Consider the following 24,411-nt stretch of genomic DNA (forward strand, 5'->3'; position numbering starts at 1 on the left):
GGCAGTGTAATGACTAGGGCTAACACAGGGATGTCCATTATCATTTGTGTGGTTCAGTGTATATATGAAGAAAATGGTTAGGGGCATGGGAATAACTGGAGATAGAAATGAAAGTTGGTGGACAATTCATAAAATCAGTTAGATTTGTAAATGATTAGGCTTTAGTTAGTCAGTCAAAGAAGGGTTTCAAGCATTGCTGGAAGCATTGTAAAGTAAGTGCAACAGATATGGGATGGGAATAAATGAAAGTAAAATAAAGATTTTGCAGTTTTTGAGAAAGAGAAAATTATTTTAAATATTAGAGTAGAAGTTCATAAACTTGAGCAGGTGGAACGTTTTTATCAACCCTGGAAGTGTTTTGGTGGTAGGGACATTAAGAGAAGTATTGTGTTATGCAAAGAAGCTTCCAAAATAAGGAGGTAATTAATGATAGGAGTCTTGAGTAAGGATGTTACAAAACAGCTCTTGAAAACTCATGATAGGTATGGAAAGAGAATTAATGCTGACAGGACAATATTTACAAGATTAAAAAAAAAGAGGAATGCTATGATAAACATTAAAATGGAAAGGTAATAACAAGAGCAGGTGAAATGGTTTACCTATCTAGGCAGTGTTTTGGATCAAGATCAACAAATTAGTTGGGACATAAGAAGTGGAATCACATTTGACCATATTATTTACATAATGGGCAATGGAAATTTCTTCTTCACTCTAAGGTAGACACTTAAGAAGAGAAGTCTCATTGAAACAATAATATGCAATACTAGTCTTCTCAATGCAATGCAGTGCAATGCCAGATGCAATAGATATCTATTTGGTTCTTACTGGATGGGCAAAGCCCTGTTTGTATCCTCCAGAAATTTCATCAATTTCATCAAACACAGCTTGCAATTCTTCATGAGCAATGCCATCCAATGAACTCTTCCCAAATCCAAGGCCACGTAGGTGATGAAGAGTGAAACGCCTCTGTAACTTCCATTCTTCGCCAGAAGCATGTACAATGCCTTTGTAGTTTTAGAGAGAGTGTAGAGAAGCTTTTATGTAGGATTATTATAGGTGCCACTGTAATCTAAATAAGGTGACTATATTCCTAAACATATATAAAATACACACTACTGCATTAATGCAGCCAATAAAAAATCAAATCGTATTAGATTTTTACCGCCAAGTACTTTTGAGTCAGGAGATGAGTGCTAACCCACGTGATGAAGAGGGTTTAGATCACAAGACTAGATGAGAAAGCAAGAATTGAATACAGGAAAGCACTCTCAAGTTAATGGAGGGAAGGATAAACTTTACAAAGTTTACTTTTATTTTAATAATGCCCTAACTACTCAGGATGTTTTTTAACTACTTCTAATGCTTAATTGATTGTGAGCTACATAGTTAAAAATATTATAAGATCATATATGTGCCTTTTGTCAATGATAGCATTTTGGAAATTAAAATAAATATTGATATGAATGTTATTAATCACCATTAGACATGAAATGCATTTGGGATTAACTGTATTTGATTACATATTATATGCACCCTTTTCCAAAATAATCTATCCAAAAATCAGCCTCAGAGGTGACATTTCCAGCTGACTGATATTACCCCCATAATATTTATGAACGTGGGTCGCGGTAGTCATGGGGGTAGAGCTTTGGACTACTGACCAGAGGGTCCTGGGTTCAATTCCCAGACAAGTGTCTTGGCACCTGCATCTCTACTCAAGCTGTGTGATTTTTTGGGTACCAGATCTTCCTGGGAAACCATGACCAGCACAGGGAAAGGAACTGGCCCCCCTACCCTGATGTGTGATTTCACACACCATCCGGCTTTATACTGGGTGAACCTAGCAAACTGATCTTTGGGTTGATTCTGTGTTGATGGTTTTTTTACTATTAAGGATCACTTCCAAGACACTGCGGGAGATGCCACCACAGTAACTTTTGACAGAGTAATCCATTACTGTGCATTACAATGCAACAATTTCAGAGTGTTACAATCGGAGTGCAATAAGATGTATTGATAGCTTAACTGGCTAAAGCACTGGGCCAGACATCAAGGGATATGGGTTCAAATCCCAGTCAAGGCAAATGATTTTTACATGCTGAAGTTATTGCATTAATGATCACTATATATCCTGCAGTTTTCAACAAAGGCATATGACTGTGATTTCCATTCATAAAGGTACCCTCTTCCGCATTGAAATCAGATGTTGAAAATGGGCCTTCCTAATCCAAAAATCAACATCTGAATAGGTAAGATAAAGTGATAGACATTGAAAACATTAATTCTGAATATGCCCTACTGATATGGGTGTGGATATAACATGCCATCGAATAAAATACTTGATACCTGCATGAAAGTGATGCCAACTTAGGAATTTAATGACTTTTTGCATCATTAATATTACAAATACTACCTAACTCAATACATGGGTGGCAGTCAAATCTTTGAATATAAATAAACTCCTATTATAAAATAATGGCCAACTTCATACTCATGAAAGATTTGCTCAACCTTGGCATATGGCCAGATAATGCAAATAATTACTCATTTTTTTAACAAGGGCATAGAGGTCCAACAGCAAATGCAAAACAAACTCCATTTATATCCATGAGAAGGATATTTTTCTTCATCCAATATACTAGATGAGGAGCTAGTTTGTCATGTATCCTATTCATTTTGGGCCCAATCATACAGTATCTTAGACTTAAACATTCTGCAGATCATTATAACACAATATTCTAGTCTCATACTAGCGATGAGCTTGATATTAAGAATCCCAGCTACAACATTCCTCAATTAATAATGACTATTACTATTAGTAAATATAATAATAAAAGTACAGGATTATGCATGAGGTATGTCCAGAGACCTGTCCAGAAAGTAACCTCCATTTTCCTGTAGCATGAAAATTAGTGAAGGGAGCCAAACGGTCACTGTATTGACCCACGCAGTATGTCAGTACACCTCAAGCTGCAGTGGTTGGAAAGTCATCCCACTTGTCATTTTTTCACAATAGCAAGTCAAAATAAACTATACAATTGAAATTCCCACCAAATGTGAAGTCCATTCAGTGATAAGGTTTTTACTGATAAAAAACTTCAAAGCTGCTGAAATTCATCAGAAAATTCATGCTCTGTATGGACCAAATGTGATGAGTGACAATAGTTTAAAATAAGTATTGTCGTTTGTTTAAGAGTGGACACAAATTTCCATGAGGATGACAGAAGTGACTTCCCATCTGTGGTAAACAATGAACTGCATCTGAAAATTGATGAAAAAGTTTGTGAAAACTGGCATTTTATGATATCTGAAATCTGTAGCGAGTTTTTTACAGATTTCTATTTCTCTGTTGTATGGAAGCATGACTGAAAAGTTAGCTCTATCTATTCCAGGGTATTATTTATAACATTACACATTTTATACCAGGGTATATTTATATATAATGGGGGTTCATTTCAGGACAGCCCTCGTATAATAGAACTAAAATAGATATTAGTAACCATCTGGGTAATATTAATATTGACGATTGAAAGTTAACCAACCTTCATATATAAGACAGATGATTTTTCCTAAACACAATTTTAGAAAAAAGTTACATCTACTATATCATCAGTAATAGTGAATTGATGATGACAATTGCATTTTTGTTAATGCTTAATATCTGCTTAACGCATTGAGATTATTAATTAGGGCACTGCTTATGGCTGCAAATATTATTATAGCTCCCTACATGGTTCAAAATGCATATATGCTTACCTTGTATTTTTCCATACTTAATTTTCTGATATGCATTCTCAGGACGACCAGATAAGTCATCACGAAAACATGCCTCTCGTATCCCTTCAAGCCCAGAGATAATAATAATTGGAAAGCTGAAATTAAACAGCCCAACAACTTCCCCATATTTCCGTGATATGTTAGATAGTGAAGTTTGTATTGATTCACCGGTGAAAAACATTGATAAACTGCCTATGAGTGGCCATTTTGCTGGACCTGAAATTGAAATGTATGTCATCATGAGCGTTGATTCATTTGTGCCCATTCATGAGAGGCATTGCCATTCTTTTTGAGCCGTAATTATTTTGAGATTGTTTGATATTCCCAAAAGCTACTCCTCATTATACCATGAATTGTTCAGTGGGTATGAGGGAAAACTACTGTATGAAGCATAAAGGTTTATTTCCCAGATTAATGCATGTCATTCATGAAGACAAAAGAAGATTTTATCAACAGTAAACTTATTTAAAAAATCAATTTCTGCAAAATACAGTTGCTCCCAAACATGCATGCTACAAATGGTCTCATCATCAAGTGTATCGATTAAGTGACTTCCTTTGTCCTTATGTGTCAAGGAATACTAGTTTAAATTTGGGGAAAATTATGTATACAGTGGGTCGCAGTAGTATAGGGGTAGAGCATTAGACTACTGGCCAGAGGGCCTGGGTTCGATTCCCGGCGAAGCTTCTCTGGGCATCTGCAGCTCCACCCAAACTTTGTGATTTTTCAGGTACCAGATCTTCTAGGGAAACCGTAATCGGCTCAGGGAAAGGCACTTGCCCCCCTACCCTGATGTGTGAATTGCACGTGCCGTCTGGCTTAGTACCAGGTGAACTCTATCATCATTTACCAAACCGACCTTCAGGTTTATTACCGTGTTTATGGTTTATGCATACATAGATTTTGGGTTATTTCAACATGTTTCAAGAGAGCGGGCATGTTGAGGATGGATGACAAAGCAAAATCTATACAAATAAAAATGTGAGTATTTGCTTATTCAAAATCTTGGATCTCAGAATTCCTTAACAGATTGCTTTGAATTTTGACACAACATTGCATTTGAATATGCACTAGCTTTTATATACACTATACTGTACACTATATAGATGTCACACCTGTGACAGGCGTCACCATCTGTTGGATGTATAAGAAACTCACATTATACTAAATATAGGAAGAAATGCAGTGGTAAAAGAAGGTTGTCATTGGTAGCGGAGGATTTATGGAAGAGTAAGATGAATGGTGATGGCATACAGAAGGCGATACTACATTAAGTTTTTTTTAAACTGTTTTTCTTATTTTTCAGTGCAATTGGCAGAGCTGCATCAATTTGTCTGCCTTATATTGAAATATTTTGTAAGTATTTTATATTTTTTTGTCATTTCTTAGCTAGTTAGATTGTGTTCTTTGCTTTTTTTAATATTCTTTATTTTTATATGATTTCCCTACCACTTTCTTTCTCTTTTTGACACTTAAGTTCATCAAAATAATGCCTCGCAGAAGACCAAACTTAGATCTTTGTACTAACAGAGCAGAACTGGTGTGAACCTTCTAGTAATCTTTTGAATGACTGGTAAAATGGTAACTAGAAAGGTTGAGTGTAAAGAAAGTATCAAGAAAAGTACAAAGAATAACTCTCTGGTTTTTGAGTGGGTTAAAATGGCGCATCCAAAAAATATTACTATTAGTGGTGTCTTAATAAAGGAAAAGGCTTTGCAAATTCCTTCTGGACCAGGAATTGAGGATTTTATGGCAAGCAATGGATGGCTAGGATGATTTTGTGTACATAATCCCTGCCATGGAATTCGTGGTGAGCCTGGTGATAGGAGTGATGAAACATACTGCCATTGAAAGATTAATTTTCCATCATTTATAAAAATCCACAGACAGCAATTGATTTTATATGGATAAAAGTGATCTAATTTTCAGTGCTCTGCTATCTTAATCTCAAATATTGAAGATGGAGCAGTGTAAAAGAATAAAGCTGGCTAAATTATCAATTGTGTGTGCTGATGGAGAAAAAGAGGAACCTATGGTGATTACAAAATTTCTTTGAACATGGTGTTTCACAGACACTGATATGGCAAAGTTGGGTATGTCTTGGTAGGTAAATAAGAAGGCATGAATAAAATATCATTTAACTTGATATTTTAAGCATAATCTGGCTCTGAACCTACCTTATTATGAATTAATGTTTGCATTGATAAACATACTAACAAGATAATTATGAGAGATCAAAAATGCTTAAGTGCCTTTCTCTAAAATTTAATGTCTGCTACCACAATAGTTTTCAATTTTGTATCCCAAATATTGAATGCTTTTACAAATTGTTATACAATTATAAGGCATAAATAATGGGCTGGAATGGGGTAATTTTGAAAGAAACAAAATCTTAGAAATAGTGAAACCACCATGCTCAAATAAATACCATTTGTAGCAGGTTAACAAATGACTGTTATTTACTCACCCGGTGGAAAATTCTTTGGCCTCTGGGAATGCATCCAAATGAGAAGTAGGATGACTATAACAACTAGGATAGTTGCACCTAGATCCATATTTGGTCATGAAATGAGAATGACACTCCTAGAAATGTAAGAGAGGAAATGATGGCTGATGAAAATTCCTGAATGATATCAGTAGATACAGTAAGCAGTAGAATATGAGCATATTCTATTTAGCATATGGTTAAGTTAGGTACTGGTCCAAAAGAATTAAAATACATTAATTTTGGGCAAGAGATCTAATGGCTGAAGTAGATCAGTGAAGACATTGGCCTATGAATGCTAAGATTAAAATGGTGAGCACCTTAAATTAAAGATTTAGAAATTTTAGGTTGTAAATGACTTAGGTTGGGTGAGATGATAGTACCAATAAGCCACAAAAAGTTCAAAACACAAAAATAATTTCATTGTTTCAGGTAATACCATCTCGTTAGCACATCTCGCCAGTTTTTTTTATTTCATTAAATTAAACATACTACTGCATTTAATTATTAAACTGATTATATCTTCCTTAATGAGATAAACCCACTGAAACTTTGAATAAATTATATGACTAGGCACTACTCTAAATTATTAATATGACATGCATGTCATGAAACCTTATCAGAAGTTGGGAGACATCCAGATTTTCAAAGGATTTAAAAAATATTTTTGACAAAATGTTATCACACCACACATCAATTACGGCAGTAATTAAGTATGGCTACGCTATCTGACCACTATGCTAAGGGTCCCATACTCTCCAGAGAGAATTCAAAGAAAATTATTCTGAATGTATATAATGCGATTTAGACTTGGGTAACATAATTTCTTTTGCATTGAACATGGGTAACGGTTTAAGAGCATTCTCTGAAGGATCCATACAATAATGTGTATTATTTTATTTAAGTAGTTGAATAATTAAATTGTCCGTAACTGTGCACAATGAAAATTTCATTCAACTAATTTCAATAATGGAAAAAATGGCTTTCTTTTCAATTCTTATTAAGATAAGGCTATTGGCTCTGATATTTTTTGATTGCCCCAGGTTCTAAGCACTGCGAACAACTCTTATATGACACTAACCAGCCAGCTCTGAAAAGATCGCACCTTCAAAAACACGAAAAGGCGCCACTGGGATAGGATGGATCGCCGGTGCTTTGGCGTAATTCCCGAAATACTTTATAACTCTCCTTCGTTAGCTGTACTTAAGTTCCATAAGAATATTACCTCAATATTTAGTCACAATAACGATTAAGAAAGAGGACATGATTACATTACTTAAATTAGAGCAGGTTACCTACCGTACCTTAAGCCACAAAACATGTTACAAGGAAAAAATTATTGAGTAAAGGGGGGTGAACTTACTATAACACACCGAGTGCCTCCATTGCCCTGCAAATGCTGAAATTGCTGGAGCAAAAGTTTAAGAGATTATCTCTTTATCATGAACTGTCACTCATTTCATAATTTATTGACATGCGCTTCATTACGAACATCTTGTGTCGATCCATCACAATATTTGCACATTTCCATTAAAAAAAGGGACTATGCCCGCTTATCCGAAAATGCGAGAGAGCGCAGTTAGTTTTACAAAAATTTCTATTTAAATCCCAATGGATCAGAGCGCACCGTAATTAAATGTTCGTCGGAGTTAGCGCGTTAACTGTATGCGGTAAAATGTGTATATCCAAGGATATACGAGGTTCGTGCAGAAAGGATTCAGCCATGCAATATTTTGAGAAAAATAGCCTACCTAGAACAATAAGGCCTTAGAACCCTTCGAAGCATTCCCCTTGGGACCTCACACACTTATCCCAGCAACTCTTCCAGTTTTCAAAACAATCGCCAAAGTCCTTTTTCGGAATGGTCATCAACTACCTCGTCGTATTCTCTTTAATATCCTCAACGTCAAGAATTACGTGATGCAGCTATAAGGGACTTACTCCAAGCCGCAAACGGATGACTCAGGTTTTCTAAAAAGGTCATAACTGGAGATGAGTCATGGGTCAACGACTATGACCCTGATACAAAAGCCCAATCTTCCAAATAGTCGGTTGACGAGATTCAGGAGAATGCGACGAGGCAACTGATGACGGCTCCGAAAACGTTCTTTGCCGATTGTTTTGAAGAGTGGAAGACACGTTTGGATAAGTGTAGGAGGCCCCAAGGGGTATAAGGTCTCATTGTTCTATCTGGGCTAGGCAGACCTCGTATGTATATCTAGAAGACCAAGTAAACCTTTCAATTCTCGCAAACTTTCAGAATGCAAATGCTATACTTGAGTGCACCATTCAATTCCCTGAATTAAAACATTCAAAATGTCAAATTCTGAAATTGGAAATGAAAAATACTAGCCAATAGGAAGTTAGAATCAATTATCTTATATTGAAAAAGGGATGCCGTTTTCCAATTCTGAAATTAAACGGCAGTCTGTGTGCACAATTGAGGCACCAAGGCTCACCGCCATTGAAGCATTTTGAAGTTGCCACTAGTACTGAGAAAATTATCGTGGTCATGTTTCGAGACATCAATGAGAAAAGCAATGTGCAAAGCCACCCTCATTTATTATTTTGTAACGCCACAACCATAGAAAATATTTTGAGGACAAAGTTCCCTCCAACATTTCAAGAAAAATGTGCTGGAATGGCTGAAAGTGTGCTTCTCCATCAAGACAACGCTCCAAATCAACGAGTGATCTTCAATTTGGAGTTTATTCGGATAAAAGACTTTGAAGTGTTCCTCTCTATTCTCACGACCTCGCTCCTAACGATATTTGGCTTTTCAGATTGATAAAAGACCCCCTCCATCACCATACATTTTACAGTTTGGTCGTTATTGCATCATCAGCTGTCCAGTGGGCAAAAGGGATATTTAAAGAAGCGTATATCCATTCCTACATAGAGTCGACATCGTGAAAAATAAGTACGTCTCCAAAAAGATTATGCCCTTATTTGAGAGAAGCCTCAATATTCTATTGATTATTCTTAGTTATAAAAGGTTCTCAAATAATTGCTTAAGATGATAGCGATCTATCTTCATCATTCGCATCTATTGTTTTTATTCGCCTGCCATAGTAGCATCTTAATATTTTCCTCCATCTACGCTCCTTCCAATGACTTTGTATCACGTCATTTAAAACAAATAAAATATAGTGCCTCGTTCACTTCGCTTTTGGTATTTTAAACAGTAACAACTATCTCTCTATTTCTCATTTCCAATTCTGAGCAACGCATTCTAACGCCTAGACGTGTCGGCTCATCCAAAATTCTGGAGTTTCAATGATCTCTATTGCTTAAAAAAAAAGCCATACCTCACGCTTCTGAGTCGTAAGACGCATTCAGTTTTAAAATTTGCGAATGATAGTCGGGGTGCATGAGATGAGACTATAAATGGGAAAATGGAAAATGGCAACGTTTCTCGGAATACCCAAATAATGGAATTCCCTCTCGAATTGGATGCATATAAGGAAAACGTCTTCCTTCAAAGGTCTACTCTAAGTGTGACTTATTCTGAGTATCTTCGGGAAGTGTATGTCCGCATTATGAGCCCGACTGGATCACATATGGCGAGTTATATTTCTAAATTAATTACTGCGAAACACTTACTAGTGGTGATAACTCGAAAGTGGTTAGTCGACGTTCCTCAATGCACCCACTGGATCTTTAAATGAACTCTTCCTCGAATATCTGTACATCTTCATGATCAGGACCCATTACGCAACTTGCATGGACACCGAAGTCTCACTGATATTCGATTGAGACGCGAGCGCCTCAAAACCGTCTCGTTATCTTTCACTCGTCGCCGTAGAAAACTATTCAAAACAAAAAAAATGGCGAGTTATGACAGAGCGTTTCTTTTGGTTTTATTTCAACTTTCAGATACGCTTGTTGCCATCACAGAAAGGACATATGGATGAGAATGGAAAAAAATGAAATTTTTCACTTATCTGTTCGTTACATCTTTATTCGAGGTCCTTTCCACCAACTAAGCAAGGTCTAGGCCAAGGCTTCTTTACCTGGCACAATTCTTTTTGCAATATCTTTACGACTACTACTTTATTTTTTACCCTCCATCTTAGTCTAAAATACTTCCTAGATTTCAAAAAACTGCGACAGATACCGCCGCGACAGTAACTTTTAACGGAGTCATCCGCGAAATATAGTATGCATTACAATGCAACAATTTCTCAGCGAAAAAATAACTCCCCTTGGATTCGAACCCGAATCCCTCGATGTCCGGCCGGATCGTTAGCCAGTTAAGCTATCGAGATATACACGCCGAGATTCTTTTTAGATAGGTGAACTGCTCTACCAGTCTATGCATTACAGCAAAGATATTTATGGTGAATTACCATTAATGCTGTCTTTTTAATTGTGATCGTGAAATTGCTTACTGTAAAAATATATATTAAATCGAATAAAATGAGTCACCGTGATTTATATTTTTGGCCACACTTTGAAAGCTTCGGACGAATTCTGGATCAAATGTACTGAATTATACTCGGAGAGCAGGTACGTGTAACTTCACGTTTGTTCTTCTATGAAATTTTGTTTTTTTTTCGGGTCGCTTTTATTTCACCAAGAAAATATAATTTAGCTTCAACACTAGAGGAAGTGAAGTTTATAGACTGGGAGCGAAGAGATGCTCGTACTTATTGTATGGGTCATCCGTTGGTGTTTATGAAACGCGAAGAACTACATTTAATATCAGTCTTTCTTCTCTACAATACCTAGAACTTCACTTTATTTTCCATTCGTTTATTTTCATTTTATTTTTTCCGTTCTTCAAACCTACATCTTAAAAGCCTCCACTTTACTCTTATCATCTCGTCTCATAGATCAAGTTTCCATGCAATGCAATATTACGCTCCTTATTAAAAGCGTTCAATATATGTAATTTTCCCTAAATGTTTACTTCAGGTGCCTTCCATCAACTCCCACCTCTTTGTAAAAGCGTCTTTGCAATTCTTCTTTCAATGTATTTAATACTTTGCTAATCTTCTTCTTAAACATTTCCTAAATTGTCTATTTGTTCCAGTTTATGTCTCCAACTTTAATGCTCAAGTATACCTTCTCTTGACAGAAAACTGATATATTTACTGCCAATACTTTTTCGACCAAAGTCTGGTTGCCGACGAAGAAGAAAGAAGCAAAAATTATCGACATCTTGATTTTCAGTGGAGTGATTTTTTTCGGATTAAACGCGTGCCTTAATTTCAATTTTCTATACCCACTGTGACGTTATCTTCGACTCGGTTGTTTGTCTCGAACAGCTGTGATGACGCGTTGTAATTCTAAGTCGCGACAATATATATTTTTTGTTTGCGATGCTGGATTGTGAGGGGCTTTTAGCAGATAAGGACTGCCTGCCTACCATTATCGCTTGTGGTGCGGCTCACGTATTAGTATGACTTCTGCCTAGCACTCATCTGTTTTCGCGCACTCCCAGTCTGCGGGGAAAACACGTTACACCATGCGACGGGATCATGACAGCCTCCCGCCCATTGCCATTCTAGACTCGTTGTTGCCGCCGACGGCACTGCACGATCAAAGCCAATTCGTGGGGTTCAAAGATGATTCTATCCTCTCGCATTTCAGAAATTAAGCATAGTGGGGCCAAATCGGAAAATCTGCCCAAAGTAAAAATATTCAACAAGGTTCGAATTTGTATTTTGCTATTATGGTTGCACTTTATAATTTATTCAAGGTATTCTAGCAATCATCGGTTTGTTTTGGACGGTTCCTAACGACTATCATCTTCTACGTATCGCGGGAATATTTAATTGTTTATTCCCACATTATATCCTTGTACAAAGCGAACGGTAACTACGGCCGTATAAATATAACGGGAAGAGTCCACCCCAGCCGTAATCTTATAAATGGGCAAAGGATGGGTGAGGTAAATTGGAGAAGATACAAGCAGTAAATCAATAAAAATTATAAAAATATATAATTAACTGAAAATAAGACCGATAGTAAATATAGTAAAAAGCTAAAAATAATTGAAATATTTAGATACCGCAAACGGTTAGAACAATGAAATGGAATACTGCAAATGAATCACGTACTATCTAGCTTGGATATACTATACAGCATTGATCCATGCTAGTCTCAAGCACTCAAACGCACGTAATAAAATAAAATTTAGAATAATAAAAAAACGCATTCTCTAGCTTGGATGTACTATGCCGCAGTGATCCTTGCTAGTCGCATACACTCCCACTCTATCAGGGCTTACGAGAGGTTTCCCTCTGCGTCAGGGGCCCACCAATCACACGTAGTGAAATAAAATTAAGAAATATAATAAACGAAAAATAATCACGCACTCTCTAGCTCGGATGTACTATATAGCATTGATCCTTGCTAGCCACAAGCACTCACATACAATCAGGGCTTAGGAAAGGTTCCCTCTGCGCCAGTGGCCCGTCAGTCACTCGTATAATAATAAAGGCGAAATAATCACACACTCTCTAGCTTGGATGTACTAAGCATCATTGATCCTTGCTAGTCGCATGCACTCACACTCTATCAGGGCTTACGAGAGGTTTCCCTCTGCGGCAGTGGCCCGCCAATCACTCACTTGCTTGGGTATGCGAAGACGCCTTAACCCTTGCAAAACTCACTCACTCACTCACAGGTCTACCGTGGAATTTCTTCCGACGTTAGTACTGTGACTCGCACTTTGTGGAAGGGTAAAGGGAGTGCCCAGAAGCTGACACAAGTGTTTCGACTGCAAAGTATTCCTCTTCAGAGAAGGAATGATGTCGTCTCATGTGTGGTGACTTATATATTGATTATTTTTCGTTTATTATATTTCTTAATTTTATTTCACTACGTGTGATTGGTGGGCTCCTGACGCAGAGGGAAACCTCTCGTAAGCCCTGATAGAGTGGGAGTGTATGCGACTAGCAAGGATCACTGCGGCATAGTACATCCAAGCTAGAGAATGCGTTTTTTTATTATTCTAAATTTTATTTTATTACGTGCGTTTGAGTGCTTGAGACTAGCATGGATCAATGCTGTATAGTATATCCAAGCTAGATAGTACGTGACTCATTTGCAGTATTCCATTTCATTGTTCTAACCGTTTGCGGTATCTAAATATTTCAATTATTTTTAGCTTTTTACTATATTTACTATCGGTCTTATTTTCAGTTAATTATTTATTTTTATAATTTTTATTGATTTACTGCTTGTATCTTCTCCAATTTACCTCACCCATCCTTTGCCCATTTATAAGAGTACGGCTGGGGTGGACTCTTCCCGTTATATTATATCCTTTTTCCATGCCTCCGTAATTTCTACTAGCCGTCGAACTGTCTAAGAACTCCAATTCTCTTCTTTCCTCTGGCCCACTGACCCGACATTTTCCCTTTTCTCACGATCTTCATCATACCACTACCTTTCAGTGTTTCCTCCATCCACTTCCTCTGCCATTTTCGGATTGCCTCCCGCAACTTCTTCTCTTCGCACACCCTATTTAACACTTCACGGTTTTTCTTCCTCATGATTCAATTTATTTTCTCCAATTTTCTCCACACATACCAAAATTCATCGATCTATGTTCATCCGCCTGGCTTGAAGAACAGGTTTCGGATGCACTACGTTCTGTATCGAAGCATTCACTTATATTTTCTTCACAATTTCACACAGTGCATCTGCCATCAACCTTCTCATTTTAAATGCTTCTTTCGCCAAATGCTTCTCAGTGGGGAGGACTGGACGTACGATTGAAGTAGGCAGGGGACTCGGTTATTTAGATTGGTGGATTATCTAGTTTTAGTTTACCAGTCTGCCCAGGGGCTACAATTATTGCTGAGTACGTTATGGAACCAGTATGATGCGTATGGAACGAGAGTCAATAATAAGAAAATGAAAATAATGAGATTTTTGAAGTAATGTGAAGGCTAATCAAACAATGAACTGCAGATAATCATCCAATGCATGTTAAAGAGTTCACCTGTCTAGAAAGTGTTTTCGACGAAGACAGGCGAAGCAGTGAAAACATCAAAAAAGGATCTCGTTGAGTAAAGATTGCACAAAGAGTTGAGGGTGTTAAGATGAACCTTAAGTAACGATGCACCGAATAGAATAGAAAAATCTCAGATTGGAGGCATTTGAGATGCTGGTCAGGCGCAGAATGGAGAAAATGAAATGGAAGGGAAAAAAACGAACCAGGAAGAGCCGGGCATGAATGCGAAGACAGACGGTTGTTGGACTGAATTCAAAAGAAGGGAGAAAAAAGGATAAAGACTATATAATGGTGGCCCGAGGGATGTTGAAGACTACGTGTTCTATAGGGAAAACGTTGGGATAAAGAGGGAAAGGAAATGAGGATTGAGCATGATGGACAGAAATAAGGAAGTTAGGAAATATGTGGAGTTAACATTTGGTTTTCCTTGGAAGGAGCTCAGTTATTTTTCTTGTTTGAAAATGGAGTTAACAGGAGCGAAACACGTTTTTGGTGAATGCGTTTGATTCCTGGAATTTGGCTTTCTACGCATAGAGGGGCGAATGGTTAGCACTCAGGCGCAATGTCGAAATCAATATTGAAACACGACATTGTGGAAGCACGACATTATTGAAGCACGCCTTAACACCATTGGATTATTGTAAGAAACGTGATGATCTTCACTGATTTGTTAACGTTAAACTTGATCAAGGCTGAATTAATATATCTGAGAGAACAGGAGTATCTATGCATTTTGATATAAGGTAGCTCATAAAATCCAAGGATAATGCTAATGAAAATAATTGTGATTTTCCACAGCTATTAATTTGGTGCATTGCCTTTCAATTCTTATGCATCATATGCAACAATTTCAGAGTGAAAAAATCATTCGCCTTGACTGGGATTCGAACCCAGATCCCTCTATACCCGGTCGAGTGCTTTAGCCACTTAAGCTATCGAGGCGTCCTCTTAAATTTTGGGGCTTTTAAAGGAACAAGTTGTTGTGACGAAATACCGTACATACAATGTCACCGGCATTCGTATTCGTGCGCGACGAGCCACAGTCCACGAGGTTAAAGCCAACTTTTAAACAGTTATGGTGTTTATACCTTGACAAATTCCTAAGAAACTGCGGGAGAGGCCGCAACAGTAACTTTTAACGGAGTCATCCGCTTATGTGCATTTCCTCAGCTATCTTATATGTTCCCTAAATGAGGTACATCTGTTTATCCTATTCCCACTGCCCACCAGTTCCTCCGGTGTTCTTCTGATCTCGTACTCCCCAACTGGTGATCGATCTAACAATCGTTAGCCGCAGAGGAGAGAACACCATTTGTAATTTTTTTCGGACCTTTCCAGCGCTGCCATGCGTCACGATTTTTCTTATGATAGATGACTTCACATGTGATGATACACTTTCATGGGTAAATTACTGTCCTCCTGAGAGGTGTTTTTGCCATGCTCTTCGATGCGTTTCGATCCCTTTCTCATTCGCCAAAAGAGCCGCGTCTTGGACTTCGCCGGTTCCTTCGAGCGCCCACCGCCCTTGATTTTCTTCCACTGCGCTCACAGATATGGCCGGCTTGCGGCCAAGTGATTCAAACGCTTAAATTCACTCCCTGAGCAGCAATTTTAATTCGCAAAATCCTTAGCCGAGCGTAAAATCGAGTGAAATGGAGTATAAGTGGAGTGAAAATCTTTAGATTAAGACTCAAGAGAGAAAAAACAAAACCAATCCTTCAAGGCAACCGATCGCCCCCGCCCTTCTCATTCCCCTACACCCCACACCCGTGCCACGCCATTGCCACGGCACGACTGCTTCTTCCCTTGCCCAAATAACTCCGATCCCCACCTTCAACATCCCACCCTTCCTCAACCCCAACCACAGCCACCCCACTCCCCTCTGTCCTTAGTGTATATATTCCAATGATGTATGTAAATGATACCCATTTCTATCTGATGATGCTGCAAGTCAGCGAAACGCGTTGTTATTTAACATATATTCTGTGGAAGAGCATAAAATCCTTTAATATCTGAATCAAATACTTCCAAGAAATAAAGACTGCAACCTTAGAGTATATTCAAGAGAGTAATTCCATCATCACGATCGGAGGTTTCCAATCCGAGGGTTGGTTTGCAGCAGCTCCCCAAATTATCCCATTTTTTGACGATGTCTTCATTTCATCATAGATCTTTGCGCCGATTTTCCATTGCCTGTTTCTCGTAGTTCATCCTTGGCCTTCCTCTGCAGTTCTTCTCCTCTATTCTTCCTTCGCTTATGGTTTTAAGTAATCTCACGTGCCTCGGGATGAGCTCGATTAGTTTCTCCCCTTCTGTATGCTTCTCTTGTATTCTTCTCTCTTCACTCAATCTTTGATGCACACGTCCATTTTATTTCCATCATTCTTCGAAAGTTAAAAAATCTCCATCGTTTCTAATCTTATTTTCTCTGCTGATTCCAGCGTCTAACACCTCAGACGTTGAAATGTTAACTGCATATATAGCAAAAGAAATAAGAATGCACGTCATAATAATAAATTATTGAATAACAAAAATAAAAGGAAGTAAAACCAGGAATGATGACGGGTGACAGGTTTTCTTGTTGATGGTATGGTTAGAATTCACGATGCGAAGCTAGGTGATGGGCAACGTGAACGCTTTTCAATAGCCAAACGGTCGACTGGAAAACTAATTTATGATTGTTAATCATCCTTTTCAATAATTCATGTGACATCATGTATATTACGTTTAAGCGGTCATTATAATAATTGTCTCACGTGATGAACGATGCTATCACGCAATAAAAAATCATCAAGACCCGGTTCTCATGGATGGATGTACTCTATCACAAGATAGCACACCCGTTCAATAATTTAAATGGAAACATGCACCTCTTTGCGATATCGTGATGCCATTTTGTATTTATTTTTCGTTTCACATGATTCATGCCATTACCCTTGGAACCACCCACTGATTCTTCACTAATTTGACGCCTGCAATAAAACGAAAAAACTCTTTGTAAACACTGAAACAGCAAATTATTACGAGTCCGAAGGATTGAAAAGTACTCCACGCCATCGAAATATAAATTTTAAGTAAAATCGTTATATATCCAGGCAATACGATTGATTTTCTTCCGGCAAAGAGTATTTTTACATTGCAAAAATATCTCCAACAAAAAATGCCGCTTTCCACATGCGATCATGATCACAATATTGCCCACCGCCGGGCTAACGTCTCCGGTCAATAATTTAGCCCGTCACCGGGCTAACGTAAAATTTTCACATGTGAAACAAATTAATTGTTTTTGTTTCCATCCATGCATCTCTCTTAAATCCACGATTGTGATATGTTTATTATTTACTCTAGGGAGAAGGTCCTATCCCTTTGATATTGGTCCATTCCCATTCAGATCAATGAAATGAGACGGTGATAGACTGTGGCTATTATTAAAAGTAGTAAACTACCGGCTAAGAGCAGGGTCTGGATGAACCCTGGGACAACAAACCATTGTGCACCTAACCCCTAACAGATATGAGACAAAATATCCTTAAACCCCATAATACAATATTCATTCTTTAGCTCTGCATCTCTCTATTTCCGCCCTTAATTCCATTCAAACTTCCGTACCTTCCCCTTTAATTAACGCTCAGTCCATATAAAACGTTTCGTATCTCGCTCAGTTTGGAACCAAAAAGTTCGACCCCGTTGAAGTTAACCCTTTTAAATTGTCCACTCACAAGAGATCATCGTCTCGTATTGAAAAGCGCCTTCGCCTTTGAAGATTATAATGATGTATAGTCACGTCCGGTGGACGGAATGCTGTATTTCAAATGAATGGTGGGACACATCTGAGAATCGAAATTCCGCTGCGAAGTCTGCGAGCGGCGGTAGTCGAACACGATTTCTAGATGTGCGATGCCGGAACGATACTCCTAGGGAACGTAAACAAAGTATTCATTGACAAAATACCATAGGTGTTGTGTGAATATGCCCAGTGATATACATTAACCCTACAGCATCTAGAGCATCGGTTACAGAACTACTGTAAAGATGGTTTCATGGAGGACCCAGAATAACATCTGGAAAGATATGAAAATACATAAAAGAAACGCATATTCCTTGACTGGATTGATTGGGAGAAGCAATTTTGCCTTGATTTGACAATATTGTTGCGGAAATAAGTAAGCAAGATGAAGTTTTTTTTTGTTTATAACAAAATAGTTAAGTGTATTGAATTTATCAAAAATATGAGTAACATTTATTTTCCACGGAGGGCAGGCGAGGTATCGATAAAAAATCGTGGAAATCACTCGCACAGACAACGTTACCATAGGTGCGTGTGGTAAACCCTCACCTGTGAGAATACGGTTAGCGCATAATTCCTCCTCTGAAGATTAATATCCATACCGTCATCATGAATTATCAAAAGAAAATCCGTCGAATATTCGAATCCAAAATATGACAATTCCAGAGTAATATATTCGGTACTTACAAGGGGAGCTCTACCTCATCGATCAAACTACCCTTCGGGTCGAATTATGTATTTTGCTTGTTATATCGTATTATTACTAGTTAGAATAAAGTAGATTAGCTCTTGGGTGAGCACAGACTGTTCACTCTAACATCCCGTAATCTCGTCTAATAAGACAACCTGAGAATCCTTAAAATAATTGTTCTTCAACTCCCCGTACATTCTATCTCCCTTTATTTCGTCCAACATCCATATTCTTTTCCAACTCCCATTCATCCTTCCTAAAGTTCCAGTCTTCCTATCATAGTCTTCAGAATTCCATCCAAAATCAAAATGCTCTGCATCCACATTTATGCCTTCTTTAGATTTACCCCAGCAAAGTTATCTCCTACCCCACCATGCCTAGTTATTCTTCGTTTGATTTCGCATCCGTCCGTTTTAGGTTTTCAATCCTTCCACGCCCACATCTCAAAAGTCTCCAAATTTACGTCTATCGTCTTGCTTAAGTGATCAAGTTTTCGAGCCGCACAAAACCACGCTCTATACCAATGTTTTTGCTAGTTTCACATATTTTATATGGATTCTGTGGGAAAATTAACGCTGCATTCACACTTAGTCACCAACAAATGTTTGTGAAATAGCAATCGTCTTCGACCCCAATCTCCAACCCGGAGGTTAGTTTGAGGTCAGGGCATAGGCCACCGCTTAGGTTGGCGATGCTGGATAATCATTACTTTTCTGAAGTTTTCTGCCATCTTCTTTTCAGGTTCTAAATTGTTTTAGGTGCTAAGATAGGAACAAGTTTACCTTCCTCATAGACCTTACTGATATCCAGGGACCTCTCCCTGGCAAACTGAAAATTAGAAAATTCTTCAAACCTTCGAAATACGACAAGAAAACAAGAGTAAACGGTTTTCAGCTTTTCATGACCCCCACTTCAATTTAAAATAAATAAATTAATTAATTAATTATCATATTGATACATAGTAAGTAAGAAGGCGAAACTCCACCACAACATGAACATGCAACAATATAATTATATATATAATTTGTGTATGCTAGTCAGGGGTTAGAATTAGTATACGTGTAATGTGCTCTAGAGCCTGGATTCATCCAAAACCTACCTTAACCCGACATACTAAAGCGAACGATAATTTATCAGAAGAGTCCACTAACAGCTATCAATACATCCCTTTAAATAAGGCTGTGCATACTTCATTTAAACGTAAGACTGGGACATTCTCGTCTATGACGATATCTTAACAATGAATGGACATACTTAGCGGCAAAAAAGAATAACGTAAATAATGGAAATTAGATGTCATAGGATAATGATGAAAATCAATTTGGTGTATCGGATGACTAAGGAAGATGTAATAAGAGAGGTAAGAGATGAGGATATTGAAGGAGGAGAGTTTACAAGAGGACTTAAAAAAGAATAAATAACCTTCTCGGACGAATGTTTAGACGCGTTGCACTGACGGCGTAGTCTCATAAAATGCAGGGCTGGGCTGGAAAAAATTATTGAGGAAAACTCCGGATGCAGTATACGCATCTAATTCCTGGGGTTGAAACGAAAACATATTTACACTTTAAGAGACCAGCCGATGGACATTTTGAGATGAGATGTACTTCAAATCAACCTCATAATTTAAGGTCAGTGATGATTAACTATTGCCTAGCCGGGCAAAATTTCAAAAAAAAACAAGAGAACCATTTTGCCACATTCACAGGAGAAGCGAGGCCTACCCAAACGAAAGGCACTAACCCAGAATGCGCCACAACTGCCCCAATTGCCCCTTAGGCCCAATTTCACGCGCCGCTGCTCTTCGGTCCTGGCTATATCCTTACCCTCTTAACAACTGCCGAATTGACCTTCACCGATTCAGCGAACGTTCATGTTTTCACACATTACACGCGCGAGGCATTTTACTCCCAGACATCGCGATAGACCTCATAAATCGATGTGTTCATTTATAGGCCGTCAATAAAAGCCTACAGCGCAATTTGCTCCTGAAATATTTCTCTGCTGATGCCATGTATGACTCAGTTCCGAAGAACTTCGGATTCATATCGTGGAAGTTTTCATTCCCGTAAATGTAGCGAGTGCGGTTTGCCCTGCAAGCGGGCAAAAGGGCGTGTTGCTCGTAAAGACCACTGAGTAAAAAGTATGTGAACGTCAGTGTCTTTCCCGACGATTGTTTTACAATTCCAAATGTCATCCGCTGGCTCATCTAAACCCGTTTACTTTTTTGCAACAGAATAAAGTATTTTAATAATTATTAGTATAGCTTATCAAAGACAGCATCGCATTATATACTATTAAGTTATGAAGGTATTGTTAATCGGTAGGAAATCTGTTTTTTGGGAGTGATTGCATTACCCATCAGTATGTTAGATCTGCGAGTCATTGAGATTGGTTGCATACAGAGTATCAAACTGTAAGGCAAACTCACGATGTATCCTCCCAACCAGCTTGAACGTAATAAGGTATCAGAAATAAAGTCTATTAAATTTGAATTCCATTTTGGTATGTAAATTACTTAAAATACCCTAATTACTGCGAAAACGATTTCATAAGTAGTTTTTGTAACGATATTTGGTTATGTTAATATTATAAACAACAGATGTTAACCTACAGTTGCTGAAATTAAAAGATAAGGCAGGGGCGGTGGGTTAGGAAATGGAAGTTAGAAGCATTAACTGAATGATCAGGAAGGAATGTCAGCAGGCTGCAGAGAATATCATGAATGAGGGAAAAGAGCCGAGTACTATCGAGGAAATAAATCAAAAAAGGGACATCAAAAGCCGCCAAAGAAACTATAGGAACTGTTAATAGGCGAAGGGCAATGAAAACCATTGATCACGGAATAGATGCTTTGGATGATAGATGGAAGAAGGAAATAGAAGAAGGTAAGCACAGAGTTAGAGAGAAGGTAGTACAAAGAGTTAAATAATATATTGAGACGGGTAAAAAAGACAGCAAAAGAAGCAAAGTGGAAGACGCAGTGTGAGGAAATGGAAATTTTTCAGAGATAGGGCAAAATTGGTGCGTTATGCAAGTAGTTTAAACTACTATTGAGAAGAAAGAAGGGAAGATCTGTGTTAACAGTAAGAGATAAGTCGGGTAAGATAACAGTTGACACAGAAAAGATGCAAAAGAGTTGGAAGGAATATATAGAGGAACTGTATGGTAAAGAACTTCCACCAAGAGGCTTAGAAATAGAAAGAGAATATGACGTAGATGAAGATAGCGTAGGTCCAGGCATACTCAACGATGAGATAGAAAGGGCATTAAGGGAGATGAAGCTAAATAAGGCCGTGGGGGTAGACAACATTCCTGCGAAACTACGAGAAGGTTTAGGGAAATGTGGGAGGAAGAATCTATATGGACTGATTCGTAGTGTCTATGAGAAAGGAATCTGGCCGGAAGACTTGGTGAGATCATTGTTAGTTACTATTCCGAAAAAGACAAAGGCTACATCATGTGAGGACTACAGGACATTAAGTTTGATACCCCACGCAGCTAATGTGGTATCAGAATCATCAACAAAAGGATAGAGAGTAGGGCAAATGATTACTTAGATTATCAGTTTGGATTTAGGAAGAGGAGAATCACGCATACCATTGCAGATACCATTGCAGTAATGAGACAGGAATCGAGAGGATTATAGAATACAATCAGGACGTATTTGCCTGTTTCATAGATTTCGAAAAGGCGTTTGATAGACTGAATTGGGAAAAACTAATGAGTATATTTCAGAAAATAGTAATAGATTGGAGGGATTGTCCTATTTTTAGAAGGGCTATAGTTAAACATGCAAAGAAAAATATGAGAAAGCTTCAAAAGGGTATATTTTGAATAATTCTTAACCTTCATTGCTGAGAAAAGTAAAAAAAATGTAAAATATAAGTGAAAATTTGCTGAAAAAACTCACCCTCAGGCAAACACGGGTCGGTATTTACCCGTCATCAAGCCAAACATTTGCTGAAAATATATTAATTTATTTGTGTCGAATTCCGCAAGTTGAATTCTTTGTCAGCAAAATTATTTAAATATGCCGTCATATGTTATTCGATTTCTACAAAATCGCTATTCAGAAACTACTATTTTTCAGGCAAAGTGATGTAGGCATTTCTTAAAAATTCAAAGAATGAAAACATGCAACGAACGCAAAATTCCTTGGAAAAAATACTCGGATTTCTTGCCAAAAATATTTTAGCTGCAGATTTTTAATATTGTCTTAAACAATATTTTTCAAGTTTAAACCGAGAAAATTAGAACCACGAAACTCGGTGAAGTTTCACGTGCGTTGTACAAATTTCAGCCATAAAATATACATTCTTCTAGGTTGACTATAAAGTTTCGGGGTGGTTAGTATCTAGGTTTTTAACTTTAGCTAAAATATAATCCAATCAAATCCATACGTACGCATATGACAGCGCCACCCGCACAGGTGTAATCCGGGACATTCTCACCGTTGAACGAGGTATTCAAAATGAGGCCGTGCGTTGAAACAGCAGATGGCCAAAAAAATATTAAAAGACGAGGAAAAATATTTTAAATGCTTGCTCATGAATAATTTATGATTAAATATTTTCAAGTGAACCTTTGTAGATATAACTTTGCAAAGGGCTCACAATCTGAACACCAGCAATAAGCACCTGTTGTATTTATTTACTTCTTATAATTTAAGTGTCCATGGTATCAAGTAAACTTTAAACATTTTGTTCAACTCCTTTCATCACAAAATAATTCGTCGTCACTCCTATCCTATGAATAGAAGGAAAACCCACTATTTTATTTGCTATCCCAGTGCGACCCAGTAAGATATTTTCTAGGTTTACGTGGTCTATTAGCGCTTTCACACGCGGAGGAGGTATGACCTTCATCCGATCACTCCACATGCATGTGCAATTCCCATTAGTACGTTCGTTTATTACCGCACACCCTCCATTATGTACCATCCATTCCTCTTCCTAGGAAAGAAGCTTGCATAGTATTTTGCACTCCCTTTCTTTACCTACCATATCCCCGTTTAAACTCACCGAAAGAGGTGAAAGACCATAGTATACGTAAATCTAATATCAGAGCAAAAACGATATCCCTAACTATGAATAACCAAAATTACTGAGCGAAAAGTCTTCGTTGCGATAGCTAGCAAAAATAATCGAGTCTCTTCGTGAAATCTCGAATTATTTATTTGATTTCAGATTGAATTATAATCATACTTTGGAACTACACGCGGACGGAATGCCGACGGTTAAAATGCCAGTCGCATCGTTATACTTGTTCAGCGCAGTTAACTCTTCATTAGCAAGATATTTATCATCAAGGTATTCGACCGATTAATGGCATTAATGGCCTCTAAACAACTATTTATTCGTACGCGTCACGAGAACTTCCTCTTTCTAGCCCTACATTATTATTTGCTTCTTAAGTTCTTCGCAACTTTCACCTGCAGTCATGCTGGCTAAAAGTCTATTCTCTTCCTTCCTCTAAATTCTCCCTCTTATTACGACCTTCAACATCATACTACCTCTCAATAACTCCTCTACCCACTTTCTCTGCCTTTTTCAGATTTCCTCTAGCAATTCTCTCCATTCGCCCACCATATGTATTCAAGACTTCATTACCTGTCTTCCTTTATGTCCAAGTAATTTTTTCTACATCCACAAGCCTCAAAGGCCTCCAATCGAAGCTCATCCTCCTTCCACAAATACCAG

The 24,411-nt window shown here is 37.8% G+C and overlaps 1 protein-coding gene across 2 annotated transcripts in view; it reads right to left on the minus strand.

Moving 5' to 3' along the window:
- LOC139697734 (methyl farnesoate epoxidase-like) overlaps positions 1-23,262 on the minus strand; it is a 40,731-nt gene extending 17,469 nt beyond the window's left edge. Inside the window, exons 1-4 of one of the 2 annotated variants that reach the window (XM_071596558.1) lie at positions 23,117-23,262; positions 6,245-6,360; positions 3,757-3,993; positions 826-1,004 (exon numbers count right to left, since the gene is read on the minus strand). In XM_071596558.1, coding sequence (XP_071452659.1) covers positions 826-1,004; positions 3,757-3,993; positions 6,245-6,332 — 504 coding nt within the window. In that variant the 5' untranslated portion in view covers positions 6,333-6,360; positions 23,117-23,262. Of the gene's footprint in view, positions 1-825; positions 1,005-3,756; positions 3,994-6,244; positions 6,361-7,625; positions 7,665-23,116 lie in introns of those variants that run through there. The other variant, XM_071596559.1, reaches the window with a different exon arrangement.
- Between the last annotated feature and the right edge of the window lie 1,149 nt (positions 23,263-24,411).

This window comes from Hetaerina americana, unplaced genomic scaffold (assembly GCF_022747635.1).
Source record: "Hetaerina americana unplaced genomic scaffold, ioHetAmer1.1.p SCAF_8, whole genome shotgun sequence".
NCBI lineage: Eukaryota > Metazoa > Arthropoda > Insecta > Odonata > Calopterygidae > Hetaerina > Hetaerina americana.